The sequence below is a fragment of the Cnephaeus nilssonii genome (genome assembly GCF_951640355.1).
Source record: "Cnephaeus nilssonii genome assembly, chromosome: 18".
In the NCBI taxonomy this organism is placed as follows: domain Eukaryota; kingdom Metazoa; phylum Chordata; class Mammalia; order Chiroptera; family Vespertilionidae; genus Cnephaeus; species Cnephaeus nilssonii.
The window spans coordinates 10731951-10753021 of NC_137089.1; the positions used below are offsets into that span (position 1 = coordinate 10731951).

Sequence of the window (21071 nt, forward strand, 5' to 3'; positions counted from 1 at the left end):
CAAAAATTCCCCTTCCCCCCACGGTGACTACGTGTCGAGTGTGGCTCGACATACGAGCTGCTAGCGATGCTAACCGTGTCGAGTCACACTCGACATCCGAGTGCAAAAGGTTAAAAAGGTCCTCCTGGCTGCAGTGCGGAGCGTCACCTGCAGAGAGGCGAGGACCATGGCGGGGGGGGGGGGGGGGGGGGGGGGGGGGGGGCGGCGGGGGGCGGGGGGGCCAGTTAGGAGCGACTACAACAATCCAGGCGAAAGAGGGTGGGGCTCAGGCCACAGTCCTGGCAGAGTGAGGAGTTGGGTTCTAGGTAGACTTAGAAGAAAACACCAGTGGGATTTGCTGGGCAACTGGGCGTGGAAACGGCTTGCCCAGGCTTTCATGGGAACTCAGGGCAGCCTGTGTCCTGAACCTGTGCTTTTCTAATTATGTTAAAATCCTCAGGTGTCCAGTGGCTTCACAATGATATTCAATTTGGTGACAAACGCAGCTCATTTTCCGCTCCTTAGCCCTAGGCTTATAACAGGAGAACATTGTTGGTGCTGGGGGGAGGGGGGGGCGGGGGGCAGGGCATCGCTCTGTTCCCTGGAGCACTTATCAGCGGCTGCAGTCGAGCAGCTGAGGCCTTGAAGGCCAGGCGCCCGGGGCAGCACTTGCGTGGATGTACTTGGGATCTGCAGTGCGTCCAGCTCAGAGCCACTCGCAGTCTTTCCCTCGGGGCTCCCCCGTGGTGAGGCAGGAGGGTGGGTCCTCTTAATAAGATTTAAAGCCCAGCTTCCTGTTTTTCTGCCTGTGCTACCTCTCTGAAACTTCATGAGGGCTGAATCAGGCCAGGTTTTAATTCTTGGTCACGAAGTGGGATTTTAGTGTATTGTTTTCAAGGTTGAGAAAGAGAGCTTCCTTGTAGTTAGCTTTTCCTGAGCAGACACTGTCCCTCAAAAGTGCTTCTACATGTCAGTAACTTTAACAGCTCCAAGATACCAATGTGTATTTCCCAAGTCAATGAAATTGCTACCAAGCTGTTTACGTAGCAATCAGGTGAGCAGAATGTTATCCTCACTCAATTCATCTTCATTGACCTTATGTGAATGACCTCATAGTTCCGCGTTGGAGAGGAAAATGTGGGTAAACATAAATGGCGTCTCTGGTTGGCAGTGATTACATTGCCGAGAATAGCATGGGCAGCTAGCTGACATGTGGGTACAGACTAAGAAGCAATTCCCTGCACACCTTATCTTGTAATAGGTTAAATGGGTTGGTTTCAGTTCATCGCCGGAAGCCCCGCGAACTGCCTAAATTCCTCGTCACTGCATTTGTCTGTGATCTACCACCACTGACACTGGGTCGTGTGGGGCAGGATGTCCAGTTAAAGATGTGCTGAGAGGCTCTGACCTCCTGCCTGCAGGCAGCGGTTGCACACCCCTTTCTACCTTCACCCGCCTGGAGACCAGCCCAGCGGGTGCTCCTTCCCTGTGTCAGTCACTCTGAGTCAGGCCGCCACACCAGCCAGAGAGGAATGCATGTGCCTCTGGCTCCTTTCTGCCTCCCGGATGCAGATGAGAGGCCTTGCCATTAAAAAAAAAAAAAAAAATTTAATTCAACTGAGGGATCACGTATTTTGTTCTTTTCCTCAGGGCTGCGTCCAAAGAGGACTCTCCGTTTGGTGCTCTGGACCGCAGAGGAGCAGGGTGGAGTGGGTGCTTTCCAGTATTTTCAGTCACACAAGGTGAGAGCAGCCCTACTCTGGGCTTTTACATGGAATACAGCGCAGGTAACAATGCCCTCTTTGTCCTGAAGAACTGTTAAATGTACACCCCATGTGATCATAGCGTGCTCCTGTTCCCTAGGAAGTTCCCCCATCAGATCCACCTGTTTACCTACCAAAACTAACTATTATGCTGACTTTTATCACCACAGATTGGTTTTGCCTCTTCTTGAACTTCATACACACGAAGCCATACAGTGTGTACCATATAGTATGTACCATACAGAAGCCTGTGATTTTTGTGATTCATCATGTTGTATTAACAGTGGTTTATTGCTTTCTGCTGTGAAGTAGATTTGTGTTGAACGCATGTAACACAACTTTTTAATCCATTCTCCTGTTGGTGGCATTTGGGTTGTTTCCAGTTTGAGCTATTATGCATAAGGCTGTTATGGAGATATTTATACAAATATTTTGGTGGACGTAGGCAATTCTTTTTTTTTTTTCAGTTGCTGATGTATGTCTAACCTTGTTAGAAACTTCCAAAGAGGTGGGAGACTGTCCCGCCCTACATTCCCACCTGCCGCATATGAGAGTCCCTGGTGCTCCCCATCCTTCCCAACATGCCGTACTATTAGAATGTTTATTTCTGGCCGTTCTTGTGGTAACACTTTAATATTTTTCAAGGTACAGTTCTGAAAATTATCCCTCCACTGCTAATGTCATCTTTCTTTTCCCTTTCCTGCTTCCTGGCCTTAAGACGACCACCTTCACTCTGTGCCCTGCCTTATGATTTAAGGAAGACCAAAGACCTTTTCTTCCTGCATGAGGCTTGTGGGCTGTTAATGGTTAGAGTGAGCTTATTTCAAGTTGGAGGAACACCTGGAAGGAGCAGGATGTAGAAATAAATGCCATCCAGCTCGTAACCACAGTGGACATGCTAGGACAGTGGTCGGCAAACTCATTAGTCAACAGAGCCAAATATCAACAGTACAGCGATTGAAATTTCTTTTGAGAGCCAAATTTTTTAAACTTAAACTTCTTCTAACGCCACTTCTTCAAAACAGACTCGCCCAGGCCGTGGTATTTTGTGGAAGAGCCACACTCAAGGGGCCAAAGAGCCGCATGTGACTCGCGAGCCGCAGTTTGCCGACCACAGTGCTAGGACATAGACTTCATTCACCTGGCGGCTGGGGGCTGTGGGAACTTCCCTGAGCCCAAGGGCCTGAGGAGGTAATGATCCCCAGAAGGGTTTGGAGAGGGAGATTTACACCTTAAAAAGGGTGACCCTAGAAAGTGTGTGTGTGTGTGTGTGTGTGTGTGTGTGTGTGTGTGTGTGTGGCAAAAATGCCTTTGTGTTATTCTTTCTTCCTGAAATTATTTTACAAAAGTGTGAACGTTTTTATGTCTTTATTGGTTAAATTCAGCTTGCACTACGAATAGGAGGATATCATTGTCCTCTAGTGATTTTTAGGACTTTACTTACAGAAGTGGAATTTAACTTGGGAATTAAAAAGTACTACAAGTTATTTTATTGAATTTTCAAATCAGTGAAGAAAATGAGTGTAGTCCAGATGCCATTTGCCTAATCTCCTGCTCATGGGAACAATGTCTCTTTCTTTTCTACTTTCTTCTCTATCCTTGAAGGAGAACAGGATGTAATTTCTCATGTCCTGAAATGTATAAAAGAAAAAAAAAACACCCTAGAATAGTTTCCACTGGATTGCGGACATTTTTTAATCTTTTCCATTTTAAGCAAAAATATGATCTGGCATACTTATAATGAGTCAGGTAATCTGGCCTGGAGAAAGCCTCATTACACAAGATAATCAAATAAAATAGATTGATACGTTCTATCTGGCATGAAAAATATTTTAACCTTTTCCTGATGTATTGCACAAACTACTGGCAATTGAATTACAGGGACTATGAACACTGCTGTGTTCTGGTAGTCATTAATAAGGGCAATATTTTAAATAGGCATTATTAAATGAGGGATGGGATATATGATCACTCTAAACACATCAGTTTATCCTAGCCAAGTCTAAATCAGAAAACGTTAAAAAGAGTATGTATGATATTTTGTCAGAATTTCTTGCGAGGCAATGCTGAGGAACAAGATTTCTCTTTACTTATGTAAATATACAAAAATGCTAGCCTCTTTTAGTAGTAAACTTCTTGCCAACTCTCCAGCTCACATTAGGTTCACGTTTCACTCCAAAATAAAGGAATAGGTTAGAAATGCTTGTACAACTCCTTCATGTTATCTAGGCACATGGCTTTCTTCCATTTTATTTCACCGACCCATTGCCTCTGCACATGTTAATTTAGCTACAGTGACACTGCTAGAGTGAGAACAGTTTTGTACTCGTCTGCAGCTCCGGTTGTAAAAATAATAGCCCTGATATACACATTCAGCATAATTGTGTCTGGACTATGTCTCCAGAGCAGCCTGCCTTATATTGTTAATGTTCCGTGCAATATAGACGTACTAATCAGAGGTTATTGTCTTGATCATTACTGCTGGGCTTTTATGCATCCTGTGTTTTTCTGTCAGTGCCTAGATATTTGCATTAGTCTGTAAAGCACAGCACAAATTGGATTAAATTTTATTTATCTCAGTGTATTCTTGGTCTGGAGCCCCTTATAGTTCCAACATTCTCATATTTTCTATAACACACCTGGGAGCTCTTTGGGGTCTTATTAGAATTTGTGGATTTATTATTTTTTAAAGAGGCCTGTGTTTTGCATTTGTTTGCTTTCTCCTGTGTAGAATTCCATCATGAATACAGGACTTCTGAATTGCGGGTATGTAGGATATCTATATAGAGATGCATGTCAGCCTGGGAAGAGAGATCCCTTTACGTTAGGACAGGCAAATTATGCCACCTTCCGAATGAACATGCGTAGGCTTCGACTCACGTCTTTCCTTTACCTCTCTTCAGAAGGGTCCTCCTTTACTAGTTTTCGTTCATTTTTTTCCCCCATAGAAAAGAAAAGAAATAGTTCAAAATAAAAAGACTAGCTGTGAGAACTAGAATGGACTCTTTCCATGTTCCTGGGGCCTTGCCTACAGTTGTTGGGGCATATTTATCAACTCCCTATGGCTTCAGATCACAGTGGCGTTTGGCTTAAGCATTTGGTTGCAGCCCAGTACAGCTAAAGAACAATGTCCTGGCATCTGTGCCACCATTATTATCCCAAGTAAAGCAACTGGCTTTCAAGGTTGGTACTGAGAACACTGTGCCAAAGCACTGAGGTTTATTGTGAATTTTTGTATTTAGCATCTTGTCTCATTTATTCTCCATCCCAAACCCATGAAGAAGGACGTCAGTTCATGGCCAGCCTCTTTGACCAGCTTACTTGAGGTTGCCTACGAGGCACAAATGGCTTGTCTCAGTGCCTACTATTGCCGACCCGGTCCTGATCTGATGCGGAAGGATCCATAGCATATTTAGTGCATGGGCTTTCCAAGGAAGCCAGATTGGCACACAGGAGACCCAAATCTGAGTTGAGGTGTCATGCATTAGGCTCACACATGACCTATATGGGTCCAAGCCTTTGGACCTAAATTGTCCCATCACATACACTCTGGCCTTACAGAGTTACAGAGTCAGCAAACCACTTTTGAATCAACTGCACTACGATCATTTCCTTGGGACCGTTTTCTTCCCTCCATCTCCTAAATCAGGGGTTGGCACACTTTTTAAAGAAAGGACCAGATAGTAAATATGTTAGGATTTCAGGCCATATGGTCCCTCTGCTGAACTCTGCCATTGTAGTGGGAAATCAGTCAGAAAATACTAGACAAATGAGCTAGGCTATTTTCTAATAAAACCTGAGGGGGAGGGAGTGAGGGAGGATAAAGGGGCCAGGGAGTGGGGAGAGGAGGAGGAGGAGGGAGAGGAGGCAGAGGATGAGGAGGCAGAGAAGGAGGAGGAAGAGGGAGAGGAGGAGGAGGAGGAGGAGGAGGAGGGAGAGGCGGGAGGGGAGGAGAAAGGGAGGAGGAGGAGAGATTTGGCGCTCTGACTTTGTCTGTTGACTCCTGTTTTAAATACTTATTGGGAAGAAGTTTAGAGAACTGTCTTCTGAAGCCGTTCCCAATCTCACAGGCACGCCTTTGGTGGAAGAGGTTTGTAGCAGGTAGTAGAATGCTAACCTTTAGAGCGTCTTGTGTCTATTTAGCTGTGTCTTGTGTCTTGGTCGGCTTTAATGTGACTGTTTGTAAGCTCAGCACGCAAGAGGTTGCAGCTCTTTCCCCTGAGGTATTTGGCCAACAGAACTCACCAGCACCAGGTCAGTCTGTTGCCTTAATTACAGCCCAGTGAGTCACACAACGGACATAGTAACCTGCTTAGAGGAGGGATTAACAAACTTTCCCAATATTTCTTAAAGCAGTAATAATGTCCAAAAATGTATTTTAAAGGGCATATTTTAAAAATCTATACATATAGAAGGATCTTTTAAAGAAATTAATACTCCAATACAGCGGTCGCCAACCAGTGGTCCGTGGACCACTGGTGGTCTGTGAGGTCCGAAAGGTTGGCGACTGCTGCTTCAATACTTATTTCCCACTGATATTGAACAGTTGTCATTCACTGCTTAACCACATCCTAGTTTATTCATAGATGTGCCTATCGTACACGTTTTTTTAAGGTTGAATTATTGTCTGGGGGAGAAGCTCTTCCCAGCAGACCCCAACACCATGTCCTTTGGTGATCAGTAGCCCTTCTGGAAGTTGCTTCCTCCCTCTGGCCGCTGTGGTTTTTGTATAAATTGTCCTTTTTTTCCCCTACGTAAAGGAAAATAATTATTCCTTATTAATAAGTCTGAAAATCCAGTACTAGAAATTTTTTGGATAGACATATGCTGGTTTTTTTATTTCATACATAAAAAAGAGGCTCAGACAGGTAAAGAATGTGGTACAGAGACTAAGCTTGAACCAGCTTTCCTGTATCCAGATTTCAGCCACAAGGACTTCTATGATCATGTACTTCTCTACCACTCATCTGAAGTATGGGATTTACCTATATTTATACAGTTGACGCTTGAACAATACAGGGTAGTTGAAAATCTATGTATAATTTTCGACTGCCCCCAAACTTAACTATTAATAGTCTACTGTTGACTGGAAACCTTACAAATAGCATAAAAGTAAATTAACACACGTTTTGTATGTTAGATATCTACACTAATAAAAGAGAAAGATGCAAATTGACCATCCCTTCACGACGCCCACCAGCCAATCAGGAGTGAGTATGCAAACTAACCCAACAGGCTGAGCAGCCGGGGTCGTTCCACACTGTCCCAGCCTTTTTGGGCCTCTGGGCAGCATGGGAAGGCGGAAAGGCGGCTCTGGCCTGAGCGAAGGCAGTGCCAGCAGCCAGGGGAAGGAAGGCCCATTCTTGCACGAATCTTTGTGCATTGGGCCTCTAGTATATATATAGTATTCTTATAAGCTAGAGAAAAGAAAATGTTATTAAGAAAATCATACGGAAGAGAAAATACATGTACAACATTTATTGAAGAAAACCTATGTATAAGTGGACATATGCAGTTCAAGCACATGTTGTTCAGGGATCAGTTGTATATACATCTATGCACTCATCCTAGCACATACACACCAACATATTAGGAATTTTGGTTACAATAACACATGAATGGATGAATGGAGAAGTCACTTCAAAGTGCTTAGTTTAAAACACATAGCACAGAATCATATTCCACAACATTTTGGAGGACAGAAAGGGATATTGTACAATCATGCATATATCACCTGTCACCAATAATTCTAACTGTTTTCATTTTCATTTTCTCTGGAGAGTATAAAAATAAACATATTTGTTTGTTTATGAAGTTAACTCTCTAAATCCTGCTACAATGATAAAAATAAAAATATTTTTATCTTCACTTTTCTTACTTTGAGGCATTTTCTAAGTAAAATTTTAGCTGGACAATAGTTAAAAATTTCAAAAATCATCCAAAAAGAACTTTTTAGTGATATGAAACTCCTCACACTAGTAAATGTTAAGATCATTGCACTAGTATTTAAAAGACTGTCTTCAGATCAGAAGCTCTCCAAGGTACCACCTTAGGACATCCCCCACTGCCTCTCATCTTAAAAGGAAAATGGGAACAAAACTCTAACCATGAGAGATGGTAATTGTATTTGTATTTATCTGTTTACAATTTTCCTACATGTGTAAAGCTTAGACACCTCGAAAATAGATCAGGACCCTCCACAAATCAAGTCCAGCTTCCTTTTTCCAGGGTAACTGCCTGCTACACCAGGGACAGGGAGACCGCAGGATGGAGCCCTGCTTGTGCTATTTTTAAAGATTTCCAAGGACAGAGATTGCACTTGCGTCAATATATTTTTTTAACATTATCAGGCAATATAGCATATCCCAGGCCATATCCACTTAGTTATGTCTTTAAGGGTGCAGCTTGGAATACTGGAGGAAGAGTTACTGAAGCAGGTAGCTGTGAGGTTCCCAAGGTGAACCTTAATCCTACCTGCCTCCGTAGTTTCTGTGGGAGAGCACTAAGGAAGGGTGGGTGGATGAGGGGGCACGAGGATGAGTTGAGAATTGCAGCAGAGACATTTAAACATTATTTGCAAGCTGAACTCAAAGAACAAATACTTTTTCTGTTCGCTTGTTTTATGTTTTTAAGAAAGGGGACTCTGATGTATTCTTTGCTTGGTCAGAGATAAAGCAGTTTATAACCTTTAACATGTTACTCTGTTCTGCATAATTGAGAGCTCAGTTTGTAAGTCCTTGAACTGGCCTCCTGTTTTCTGACTGTGCTAGAAAGACGGTGCCTGCCAAAATGGACTGGTGTCTGCGCTTCTTCAGCGAACAGCGGCTGTGCTCAGGAGCGGGCCCCTCTTGGGTAGGCCAGCTTGCCAACGTCTAAGACAACAGAAATGAAAAGAAAAATGAAAATGAAAGACATATTTGAGAGTATAACAAATAGTTGAAACATGCGCACGAAGCCTATTGGCTTCCATAAGAGCTTGGCAGAAAGGCTATGCCCACATATGTGATTTTTATCTTCTCATCTTTTAGGCAATTACCTTAACACGGCACACTGCGGCGAGGGCTTCCACGGAAAAGCTCTATTTAAACATCTTTTTCTAAATCACAAGACAAGGACGGAGCAAATGAAGAGGAGTAAAAATCCTCACTTGTACACAAAGCTTCTATGTTCAATTCTCTAAAACTGCAGTTAATGCCTAATTACACTGGCACTCCCACTGTACATAAATATTGAGAATGCGTATATAATCTCCCAGCTAATTATTTCATTATATGGAAGTGACACGTGCAGAGTAATAAATTAGCACTGTCTCCACAGGAGCCAGCAGTTGTGGACTTTCACATTGAAATTTTCAAGTGGAATGAAGTGCACTTTTCTCATGACTATCCCGATGAATTGAAGAATATCTTCGACATTTATGTGTATAATACTAGCTTCCTATCGCAGATATTTACCATTAAAGCAAGGTGGAGAGATTTCTGTGACTGGCAAGGAAGGGAAACCAAAGGAAGGCAAGGGGTATGGAAGTCTAGACTATACCTTTTATCTTCAAAAAGACACATCTTTAGCTATAACAGAATGTCAAATTTTTTTAAGTGTATTTTGATTGATTTCAGAGAGGAAGGGGGAGAGAGAGAGAGAGAGAGAGAGAGAGAGAGAGATCAATGATGAGAGAGAATCATTGATCGGCTGCCTCCTACACACCCCTCACTGGCAATCAAGCCCGCAACCCGGGCATGTGCCCTGACCGGAATCGAACCACAACTTCCTGGTTCATAGGTCAGCCCTCAACCATTGAGCCATACCAGCTGGGCCAGAATGTCAAATATTGTATTCTCAAATTTAAACTAGATGAAGCCTGAGGGAGGGACAGGGAACTGAAGAGAGACTCGGAAGATTGGTTGGAAGAAATTCAATCTCTTCCTTTTTATAAATTTAAGGATTATTAAGGAGTGTGATTAGGAATAAAGCTTTCCAGGAAAAATAAAACCACATTAAAGTCCAGGTTTTAAAAACTGACCCTGGCATACAATACCTCACACCTTCGCTGAGAGAATCAGTCTATTCGAGTCTAAAGATGCCTCTGAATACCTTTCATTATATTAGCAGCGAGGCCTCCGGGAAGGGGTGAGACACACGTGTGGAACCCGTGCTCCTTGATTTGATGAAGGGCTAAAGATGCACCTTTACGGTTGACAGTCTAAATATGAGGCAGAACGAATACAGGCTTCCCTCTGCATTCCAACTTGACTAAGTTTCTTTTTTCATCTTATTTTCTATTTTGCTATTTCTAAAAGCCATACGGCTTCTCCTGAAAGTCCAAGAATGCTTTTGACAAAGGTCAGTACCCAGTGGAGGCCCCTGATGCATGTTTTGTTACACCAGTTGTTGCTAACCTTGAGCACTAGGCTCTGTTGTGACGATTGGACAGTTTTTACTGCCTTTGGTTGCTTTGCCTCGCATGTGGAAATCATCTTCTGGGTGTATCAAAACTTTATGAAGAGTTGTAATCAATAATTAGGGACTCAAAATTTAGTGGTCTGTGTTGATACCAATGCAAATAACTGAGGCATACAATGAATTACCAGAGGCCCTTTTTGTGTGATGAATTTTGCACATGGACAAACAGTGACAACTAATACCTGGCACAATTTGTTTCTTTGCCTGCTATTTGACTAGTATCTTATGGAATGTGTCAATAGCAAGATGTATTCTAATTTCCAAAATGCTAAAATAGGAGAAAAGTGTGATTCTTAGTAATCAAGGAAATTTGGTGTTTATCTGTTGAATTTGTGGCAGAAATAGGGGATTCAAAACTAAGCAGAAAAGTAGTATTTAAGTATCTTATTTAAGTATCCTGATTAGCCTGAGATGGTCTATTTTCCACCCATTGTTCTGCTGTAATTATTGATCTTTCACTTTCAAGAGTGTCCTGGCTTGGGTTACAAGTTATATAGCTATTCTACTTATTAGGCAGTCTTGTTGGTGATAATAAGTCTCATGAGGACTGGATAATTCCATATGCAATGTACCTTTGAATACATAGAATAAATTCACATAACCCTCAGTATTTTCCTTTGTTGAGGAGGACATGAAGCTCAGTGAGATTAAAGGGTCTGCCAAGGTCATTTAGCTATTATGTGACAGAACAAGGACTCCAATCCAGATGTCCAGGGCAAACTAATTCTAGTGAGTTTAATAATAACAATAGGATGAGTATCATGATCATCATTATTACTTTAATAATGAAGCTACCACTTACCCAGTGGAAGTGCTAACCGTTATCTGTGCTGTGGACCACTCTGGCAGTCTGGTAAAACCTATGGACATCTTCTCAAATAATCTTTCTAAGTGCATAAAATAAAATGCATACTACTACAAGGATATGAATTTTATTAAAATATCATATCAAACTTTTAAAACCAAATATGTAATATAATCATATGCTTTTTAAAAATTCCTAAAATAATAAGGTCCTGCAGTATTATCTAATTATTATTGTAATTTCAAAATAGTAGTGAACATAAGGTTATTTTGCAATTTCTACAACAAATCTAATGTGATATGAACATTATCTGTGATTTTTATTGGCAACAAAGTGACAAGTTCTGCTAATACTCCGGTGTGGTTTGTTACTTACATTCATAATTGAAGGAAGTTATAAATTTTATTTAGAGCTTAATGAAAATAAAGATGTAATTTTTCCCATTCAACTTCACCTCTATCCCTATGAACCCCTAAGGGATGCCAGATTAGGAACTCCTGCCTTAGCCCTGCCAGTGTGGCTCAGGGGTTGATCATCCACCTATGATAGAACCTAGGAGGTCACAGTTCCTTTCCAGGTCAGGGCACATGTCTGGGTTGCGGGCTCGATCCCCCAGTGGGGGGCATGCAGGAGGAAGCCCATCAATGGTTCTCTCTCATCATTGATGTTTCCATCTCTCTCTCCCTCTCCCTTCCTCTCTGAAATCAATAAAAATATATTTTTAAAGATTAAAAAAAAGAACTCCTGCCTTAGAGCTAACCTGCACAATTATTATTATTGTCCCATCTTTCAAATGAGTAACGGAGGCCCAGAGTACTTACATAACTTGCCTACTAACTTTCACCTAATGGCCAAGAAGTGTGTCACATGGCATTAGCACATGTACATCATCTCCTCTAGCTCCCCAGTGGCAATCACTGCTGAAGTGGAAATTGCTGTATCCATCCCACTCAAAGACTCACAACCCCCACCCCTGCCCGCCCCTCGGCACTGTGGCCCTAATCTCCTGCACTTCCTTCAAACAGCAGTGAAACCCTGGCTGAAGAATGCAGATATCCAAAGAGAAACTTGGGGAGAGGTCTGAGTGCCTGACTAACTGCTTCTGTTCGACCTGCCTGGAGCATTTGCAGTGTTCCGTCCCGCTGAGTGGCCCTCCGGTGGTTTCACAGAGTGATCCTTAGTGCCGACGCATTTGCTGCCATTTCCTACTGTAGCTGTTTTCTTCTTCTCCCTGTAGGTGATTACTGCTGCTGCTTATGACTGTTCTCAGATGAGGGAAACTGTTTTTCTACACCTCCCTTAGCTTAATACTGGTGCCTATTTGGATTTTTTTTTTTCTGTAATTGCTGAATTCCTTAGCCTCCTTTTATCTAAACTATACCTATTAAATTATCTTACCTCTTCTCAAAGCTAAATTGCCTCATCTGTTTATGATTTTCCTTCATTTTGTCCGACTGCTTTAAAACTTACGAAGTATGGGAAGCAATTGCTGAAGCTCTTAAGGAGTCCGGGGATACATTTATTAGTTTCTGTAATTGAGTCTTACTGATCACACCATGTATTATTAGATGCATGTTGTACTAACTGTAGCAAAACAAACCATAAGGTTTTTAAAAATCCATTTTATATTTTTAAACTCTATTTAAATGCCCACTGCAGTTCTCCTATGATGGCCATTTTACTTTGGCACGTCTTGCATGTTAAGTAAGGGTTCACATCTTTGATGATAAAATGATGATGGCAGGCTGTACCAAGGATGCATTCAGCCCTGTTTTCACCTGAGAAGGAGACAATTTTTGCCTAGCTACCAGAATAAGAGTTTCTTCTTATTCCATTATTGAAGGAACCTTGTAAGTTTTATTTATATTTAGATAATTGAAGGCCATTTTTATTGTTGTCATTCCATATAGTCTTCTTGGAAGTATTTATTTTTAGCGTTTATAATGGATGTTGTATTTTTAAAAGCTTTATAGTTTATACAAAAAATATTCAGCTTAAACACTAGTTGTTGAACCATATGCTTTCTTGAGAAGATTTTTTTTAGAGCAGATTTTTAAAAACCTATGTTGCCTTATCACCAACACTGGCAACCACATCATCATTATTTGCACCACTACCGCCATCATCATCCAAAATAGTGTCTAGTTCTATGCTTGCATGGTTTACATATATGTATATTTACACACATATGTCTTTAAATACATAAGTATACATATTTATTCATTCACTCAGCACATGTTTTGGGAGAGCCTTCTAAGTTCTAGGCACTGTTTTAAACTCTGCCCTTATCTTGCTTTCATTCTAGTGCATCAAGACTGATAACAAGTTAGATAAGTTAAATAGTATGTTGGCTGAGCAGAGCAACTGAGAAGGAAAATAAGTCAGGGAACAGAGATAGGGTATGTGGGAAGGGAGTGGTTTGAATTTTTGTTGAATGGGAGCAAGCAAGACTTCATTGGGGTACTAATGTTTGAGTAAAGACCTGAAGAAGATAAAGAAGTTAGTTACATGGATGTGTGGAAGAGAGCACTTTAGGCAAAATGAAGAGTTGTTGCATGCTTGGCATTCAGGAAAGAGCAAGGATGTCCACATGCTTGAAGTGGGGCCATGGAGGGAAATTAGTAGGACAAGAGATCATCAATAGAAAGGAGCCCAGATCACGGCCGGCCTCATGGGCCATCTTCTCTGAGTGAGATTGGAACCATTGGAGGCTTTTGAGCAGAGGACTTAACATGATCTAAATTAACATTCTAAAATGATCACTTTGGAAGCCACTTTGAGGATAGACTGGAAGGGGACTAGGTCTGGAAATAATCCAAGTGAGACATGATGGTATCTTGAACCTAGATGATAGCAATGGAAGGAGTGAGAAGCTGTCAGACTCCAGATATGTATTTTTTTAAAAGAGCCAAGAGCATCTGATAGTGAGTTGTATACAGAGTGTGAGAGAAAGAGAGGAGTCAGGTGTGATCCCACAGTTTGGGGCTTGAAAAACTGAAATGGGAGGAGTTGAGAAGGAGGTTGAGGTAGTGATCAGGAGCTCAGTTTTGAACAAGTTAAATGTGATACATGTAGAGGTCAAGTAGACGACTTGGTAAAGGAATTTGGAATTCAGGGGAGAAGTCTACAAATAGCACCGGGCATGGGGTTTTCTCCATAGAAACACACCATCTGTGTGGATAATAATACTTTCTGTTCTCTCATCACCTCTGCCCCTGTCTGGTGGAAGTTCAGCTTCTCTGCTGTCAACACTGAGATGGTTGTTTTTACTCTCGAGGGGATATAGTGCCCTTAGAGGTCCTATTTCTTCATCTAGAAAATCCTCTTGTCCCCAGGGCCAGTATTCTTCAAAGGCCTTCTTTATCCCATCCTAATGAGCCTCACTGGGACTATCTCTGAGCAGTTCTCTTCCTATTCCTGATATATATTCTCTCTCTCTCTCTCTCTCTCTCTCTCTCTCTCTCTCTCTCTCTCTCTCTCTCTCCGTCTCTTTTTCTCTCCTCTCCTCACTTTCCCCCATGGCCACTGTAGCCACCAGCCCCTCAATGCCATTGGATGTACCACCGTTCCATTCAATAAGTCAGTTGATTTTGTTGGGTGAGATGGTTTTGTAGCTAATTTGTTCAGCCTCTTTTATTCAATTCAATATCCTATAGACAGCTTGAGGCTTCTTTCATTATAAAACCAAATAAACCAAATAATCAGATTCTTCCTGGCCAAGCTTTTTTTTTATGAAGAATTCTGGGAACTCAACTGAGCAAGTACTCAGGCATTGCAGCAGATACTAAGGTGCTTATTTTGGCTTTGCTCATGCATGTGCTTCTGAACCCACTTCAGCAGAGTAGGCATGACCTAACACATGAGCAAGATTACAAATCAGACCCATTAATTTTTTAAATGATAAAGTTCCAATTTTCCCACATATCCAGGTTATACAAACATATAAATCTCCTCTGAATCAATAATACAGAATGTTCACTCATTCAACAGATACTCATTGAGCATCCGTTATATGTTCTTTGTGCTGTTCCAGGCACCCTGTCATTATGAAATTTCCTGTTAGTAGGGAACATACATCTACTAAGTGCCACATAGAATATAGTCATGCTAAGAAAGTATGTATCTAAACTTCAAATTGAACTGGGCATTCTGTATATTATCTGTTCACTCAGGCTGTGGTCATCTAGCAGCTTAGCTGGGCTGGGATGTTAAAGTAGGTTGCACTTATATGTATGGAAGTGGGGCTTGCTGTCAGCTGGACTTCTCTCTCCATGTGGACCTCAACCTCCAGGAGGCTAGTCTAGGCTTCTTACATACCAGTCTTAGGGCATTAAAAGGTCAAGGTGATAGCATGTGGCCCATGCTCTGAAATCATGTGTGTCACTTCTGCCAGAGTCTATTGGTCAAAGAAAGTCACAGACCAGTCTGATTCAGAAGGTAGAGAAAGAGATTATACCACATAGTGAAAGGAGTTGCAAATTCACATTGCAAAATGACATATATACAGGGAAGGGAGGGTTTATAGCCATTAAATTATCTATTACAAGCAGTAAACACAATAGGAAAGTCCCTATCATTAGGGATAATATATTCTTCTAAGGGGAGACAGACAATAAAAATAAACATTTGTTATTGATACAAAGGAGAAAAATAAAACAGAACATGAAACTTAGGGAATGCCATAAGGAGTTTTGGGAGAATTATTTAAGGTGATCAGGAAGACTTTCCTAAGAAGAGGGCATTTCAGCAGAGCCCTGGAGGAAATAAGAGATACCCAGAGGAAGGTTGTAAGAGTCAGAAGAAGTAGCAAGGACAAAAGCTCCAAAACTCAAGCATTATTGAGGAACGAAGGCAGCTGGAACAGTGAAAGTGAATTTGAGATTAGTAAGAAATGAGGTCAGAAAAGCTATGGAAGGTCAGGCCCTACATCTACAGCCTTAAAGGTGAATATAAAGACTTTACCTTCTTGCCTAAGTGAGATGAAAACAATGTAGAGGGTCTACTAGTAAATAGCATCATTTGACTTAGTGGTGTGTGTGTGTTTTTTAACATGATTACTATAGCTTCTGTGTAGAGAATAGGCTGAAGTATGGCAACGGTTGAAACAGGGAAACAGTTAGGAAGCTATGGAAATACTCCAGGTGAGGGATGACCTTGGCTTGGACCAGGTAAAAAAAAAGTGGAGCTAGTGAGACGTTGTTGGAGAGTAATGTCTACTTTGTTCAAGATAGATTTGCTGAAAGATTGCATTTTGGGAGTGAGAGCAAGAGAGAAATAAAAAAAAAAATTGGGAGCTGTCAGAAGTTTAGATTCAACAATCAGAAGGATGGGTTTGCTGTTTACTGATTTGGACCCTCATAAGAGAGAGAGGCAAGAAGATCAAAGGTGCAAGAAGGTGATGTGATGACTGAAACTGGAGGATAAAAGGAAATTGATGAGGATTTGTGAGTCAAGGAGTGGGGGAAGCTTCTAGAAGGGTGGAAAAGGCAAGGAACCAGACTTTCCCATTGAGACTCCAGGAGGAAGTAGCCCAGCCAGCACCTTGATTTTAGCCCTAAAGACCCATTTCAGATTTAGGACCTCCACAACCGGAAGAAAATAAATCTGCGTTGTTCTAAGCCACTAAATTTGTGGCCATTTGTAATAGCAGAAGTAGGAAAACAATACATTATTGGCCATGTAAGTAGAGATGCTTAGTTGCTATTGGATAGGAGTCTGGAGTTCGGGAGATAGGCATGAAAATATGAATTGGAACTCATCTCTATATATAATATTTAAAACCATAAATCTGGATGACAGCACCAACAGAGCAAGTGTGGACAGAGAACAAAGAGGCCTGTGGACTGTTTATGTCCACCCCAACATCTGGAGATCAGGTAGATGAGAAAACCAGCTAAAGAAAATGAGAACTCCCAATCAAGGGCCTTCACTCAGGCCAAACGTTACCACCTCTATCAATCTCTCCCCAACTTTTCCAGTAGTTGCTGCCCCCCGTTCTTTTAACATATCTCTTTCATAAAATGTATCACATTTAATATAATAGCCAGTTATTACCTCTGCTGTTAAACTCTGCCCTTTCATAAAGAACCAGTCCTATCTTAGTCATCTTTCTAGACAAATTCCTTCATAGGTAGATTGGCAGTATGATTTACTACTAAAACCAGGAAACTTCTATGAGAGGAAGGAGGAACTCTTCATGACCATATCAAGACAAAGGGTATAAACTATCACTGCCCAGGGGAAACTGGGATGAATGGTCACCCTATTCCTCTGTTTCTATCTCAATAACTATTGAATAAATGCACTTTACTCCCCAAAGAAAACAACACTTTTACTAAAATATGATGTAATATTTTGCTTTTGGCTTTAATTGAGGATCAATATTTAGAAAATAGTGTTTAGAAAAATAAGTGTTTCTGCCTATTCTGTAAAACTGTTATTGGAGACTTTGTCCATTATTTAGTTCAATGTTCCTTATACTATAAAGAGCCACGTAATAATTCCTCTTAGAACTAAATGCTGGAAAAATTGTTGCTTTTTTCAAGGCGCTGGTGCTATGCTTTCTTTTCCTCAATAATGAGAGCTCCCTGATGCATCCATCTTTTTTCCTCCCCGGCAGCATGTGCTGGAGCTCACATATCCTCAGGTTGCTGTTGGGGAATCCTGTCAAATTTTCCCAGTGTGTTCTTTTTCCTCAAACATTTATTGACCACCTACTATGTGCTGAGCACTGTAATTTAAGCTGGAAATATGGGAGAGGTCCACACAGATTTGATCCCTGCCTTCGGGGCATTTTCTTGAGTTCTGAAAGTTTACATGCTTTTAAAATATGGTATTATGATCTTTTCTTAGAGGAAGCCTTGAATTCTTTCAGGAGCAAGATAGGTATAAAAAAATTGAATAAAGTGCAACAGCCTAACATATTAGATAGGGGTGTAGCATGTTAGGCATGGAAGGCTAGGGGAGAGATAAGGCATGAAACCACTTGAGTAGACCAGGAGACTTGAAACTCATATTTGGATGTTATTGTTTTTCATGATGTTTCATGACTCTTGTGGTTTGGAGAGAGAAGAAGGAAAGGCATGCTTAAGAAAACAGAATCACTTCTAGCCTGGCTGGTGTTGTTCAGTGGTTGAGCATCAACCTATGAACCAGGAGGTCCTGGTTGGATTTCTGGTCGGTCAGGGCACATGTCCAAGTTGTGGGCTCAATCCCCAGTAGGGGGCGGGCAGGAGGCAGCCGATTGATGATTCTCTCTTATCATTGATATTTCTCTCTCCCCCTTACTCTCTGAAATCAATAATATATATATATACTATATATATATATATACACACACACACATATATCTTATATCAATAATATATATATATATATATATATTTAAAAAATTACTTCTAAAACTGTGTGTAGAATCTTTACTGGTATTAGTAAAGAGTGCTTGATCAGGTAAAGCACATGAGGATAGTCTCATTCAAAACTGCTGTAGGTTATAAAGAAAGGAGAATTAATGATTAATCGTGTTTTAATATGACATGCCTTAGGATTGAGTGAATATTTTAGTTTTTGACTATAGAGTAGCCTATCTTTTGCCGGTTAAGAGAATAAATACTGTATTTTTAAAAGCAATAACCTGACCACTGTACTTATAAGAAGATGAACTCATCTGTCAATTGTTAGAAAGGGACTTAAAGAAATTGCCGTAGTTTTCCCAGACAAGAGAAGGGGATTAGAGCAGTGGTCAGCAAACTGCGGCTCGCGAGCCACATGCGGCTCTTTGGCCCCTTGAGTGTGGCTCTTCCACAAAATACCACGTGCAGGCAGGCACGTACAGTGCGATTGAAACTTCGTGGCCCATGTCCAGAAGTCGGTTTTCGGCTCTCAAAAGAAATTTCAATCGTTGTACTGTTGATATTTGGCTTTGTTGACTAATGAGTTTGCTGACCACTGGGTTAGAGTAACCACTGTCTTGGCTGGTAAAACAGCCCCAACAAAAACAAGAAACATGACTTTATTCTTATTTAGCATGTAACAGTGTCAAAAACAACGGTCAACTGAAGGAAGAGTTTCTCATTTAGTTCTTACATTTTGAGCCTGAGGAAGAATGGGAATGTAGTAGGAATAAGAAGATAGACTGACAGGGCCATACCAGGAGGGAGAGGGGGAGGGAGAGAGAGAGAGAGAGAGAGAGAGAGAGAGAGAGAGAGAGAGAGAGAGAGCAGAGAAGGCCGCTTTCACAAAGCCAGCCAGCTGTATTATTGCTTTCTCTTCTTTCTCTTCTGCAATGCAATATTGAAATACACATGAAACGAGTAACACGTGACCAATGCATCCTATTAAAGGAATCAAAATCTAATTGTGGAGCCCTTGAGTCTCACTGCTTCTAACTATTGATTATGTTGCTTCAACATGTAGGAATAAAATGAAACACATAGATAGTAACTTGCCATGTCAACCTTTTCTGATTAATCTTGGATAATGTGTTTCTTTTCTTTTTCTAAAAGAAATGTGAACACAATCATATTTTCTAGGTAATATAAATAAAATTCTTCTTTCTTTTAGCCCATGTTTACAACACATGTTTAGCCTCTGGCTCACTAGCATTACCACAGTGACATTTATAGGGGGATCATGTGTTTTCAGGAAGTTTAAGGGCTCTCCGTGGGCTGTAACCAGCTCCAGAGAAGAATTCTCTGAGATCTAGAGTGCTTCGGAGAACGTGGAAATTGGATTGCATGAAAACACAGGTTCTCACAACAGAACCCTGTACACACACAGAATGCTAGGGCTGGAAAGAGCTCTCCAGGAGCCATTCATTCTGCTCCCGTCTCTAGCACCGTGCTGGCTAAACCACCATAGGCGGCTGCAATTTTAGTACTAATGTAACTTACCCAAGACTGCCCATTTCCCCAAGCTGCAGCCATTCAGCTGGCAAATAAAAATAACTTATGGCACTCCACTTCGTCATCGTCCCTTCCCTGGCTCTCCCTTGGGTACCCCAGGCTGTTCAAAACTGGATTCTGGAGACTGTCAGAAATAAAAGTCTGAACTTCAGGGCAGACCTAACCAGAAAGTAAAACCTGTTCTTGGCTTTGCACAGCCCGGAGATACCTCTTTACTGAGCCCCCAATCCTGACAGGCGTTTGAGCTGAAGCTGTGAGAAGAAACCCCTCTCCCCAGCTTTACCCCTTGAACTGGGAATGCCAGGGTCAGGGCACAGCTGGAAGAGATGATTGCAACAGCTCAGCACAGGGAGTCATTAGCTGATTTGGTTCTGGGAACTTGTTTCGAGCCCACCACCTGACCAAACAGAGTCACCACCATCATCTGCAGAACATTAACCTTTCCTGGGGCAGGACAGTGCTACCGAGAATGATTGCCCCGTGTCAGGGCAGAGTTTGCTTTTTTGAAGATTGAATTGAGGAGGCTGCGTGATGAATTGGAATAATTAGGAGTCTCTTTTTCTCCTCATTTGATTTTGGGACTGCAATATTATCTTAGTTTAAAACCAAAGACGTCACCTAGGTTAGGAGAAAATAAAAGCTTTAAAACAAAGAAGCAGCCACATTTGGAAGGAATGGAGATACTGAACTTGGGATGATATTTCTGAAGAAGAATCGCCTGGAATGTTATAAAGGCAAAGAACACAAACATCATCTTTGTGTTTATATTAGGGAGTGAGCATGGTAAAACACGCAGTATATATTTTAAACACTTTCCTTTGTTTTTATCTTGCTTTGCACCCCAAGAATGCTAATGGTTACCTAATTGTTCTTTGGTAAACTGACCCTTGAAGAAAGAAAGAACAGTGTAATAGGATGTGATTCTAGCACAAGGCAAAGTTATGAATCCTCAACCCTGAGCGGTTATTAACTAATCCGATGATCCGAACCCAGGAGGTTAGTGGGAGTGTTTCTCGCCATTGCATTGTGTACATTGCATTGCATTAAAGGACAGCTTCCATGTCTCCTAATAAAGAGCTGCTTCTTAAGAGAGCAAAGTGGGCTTTTGCAGATAAGGGCTGAGCTTATCTTTGAGCTGCTCAGTCTCGTCATCCATCTGCC

At 41.4% G+C, this 21071-nt stretch overlaps 1 protein-coding gene across 2 annotated transcripts in view; it reads left to right on the plus strand.

The window, feature by feature from the left end:
- CPQ (carboxypeptidase Q) overlaps positions 1-21071 on the plus strand; it is a 372988-nt gene that overhangs the window by 282006 nt on the left and 69911 nt on the right. For both annotated transcript variants that reach the window (XM_079796014.1, XM_079796013.1), the window contains exon 6: positions 1630-1721. In XM_079796014.1, coding sequence (XP_079652140.1) covers positions 1630-1721 — 92 coding nt within the window. The remainder of the gene's footprint in view (positions 1-1629; positions 1722-21071) is intronic.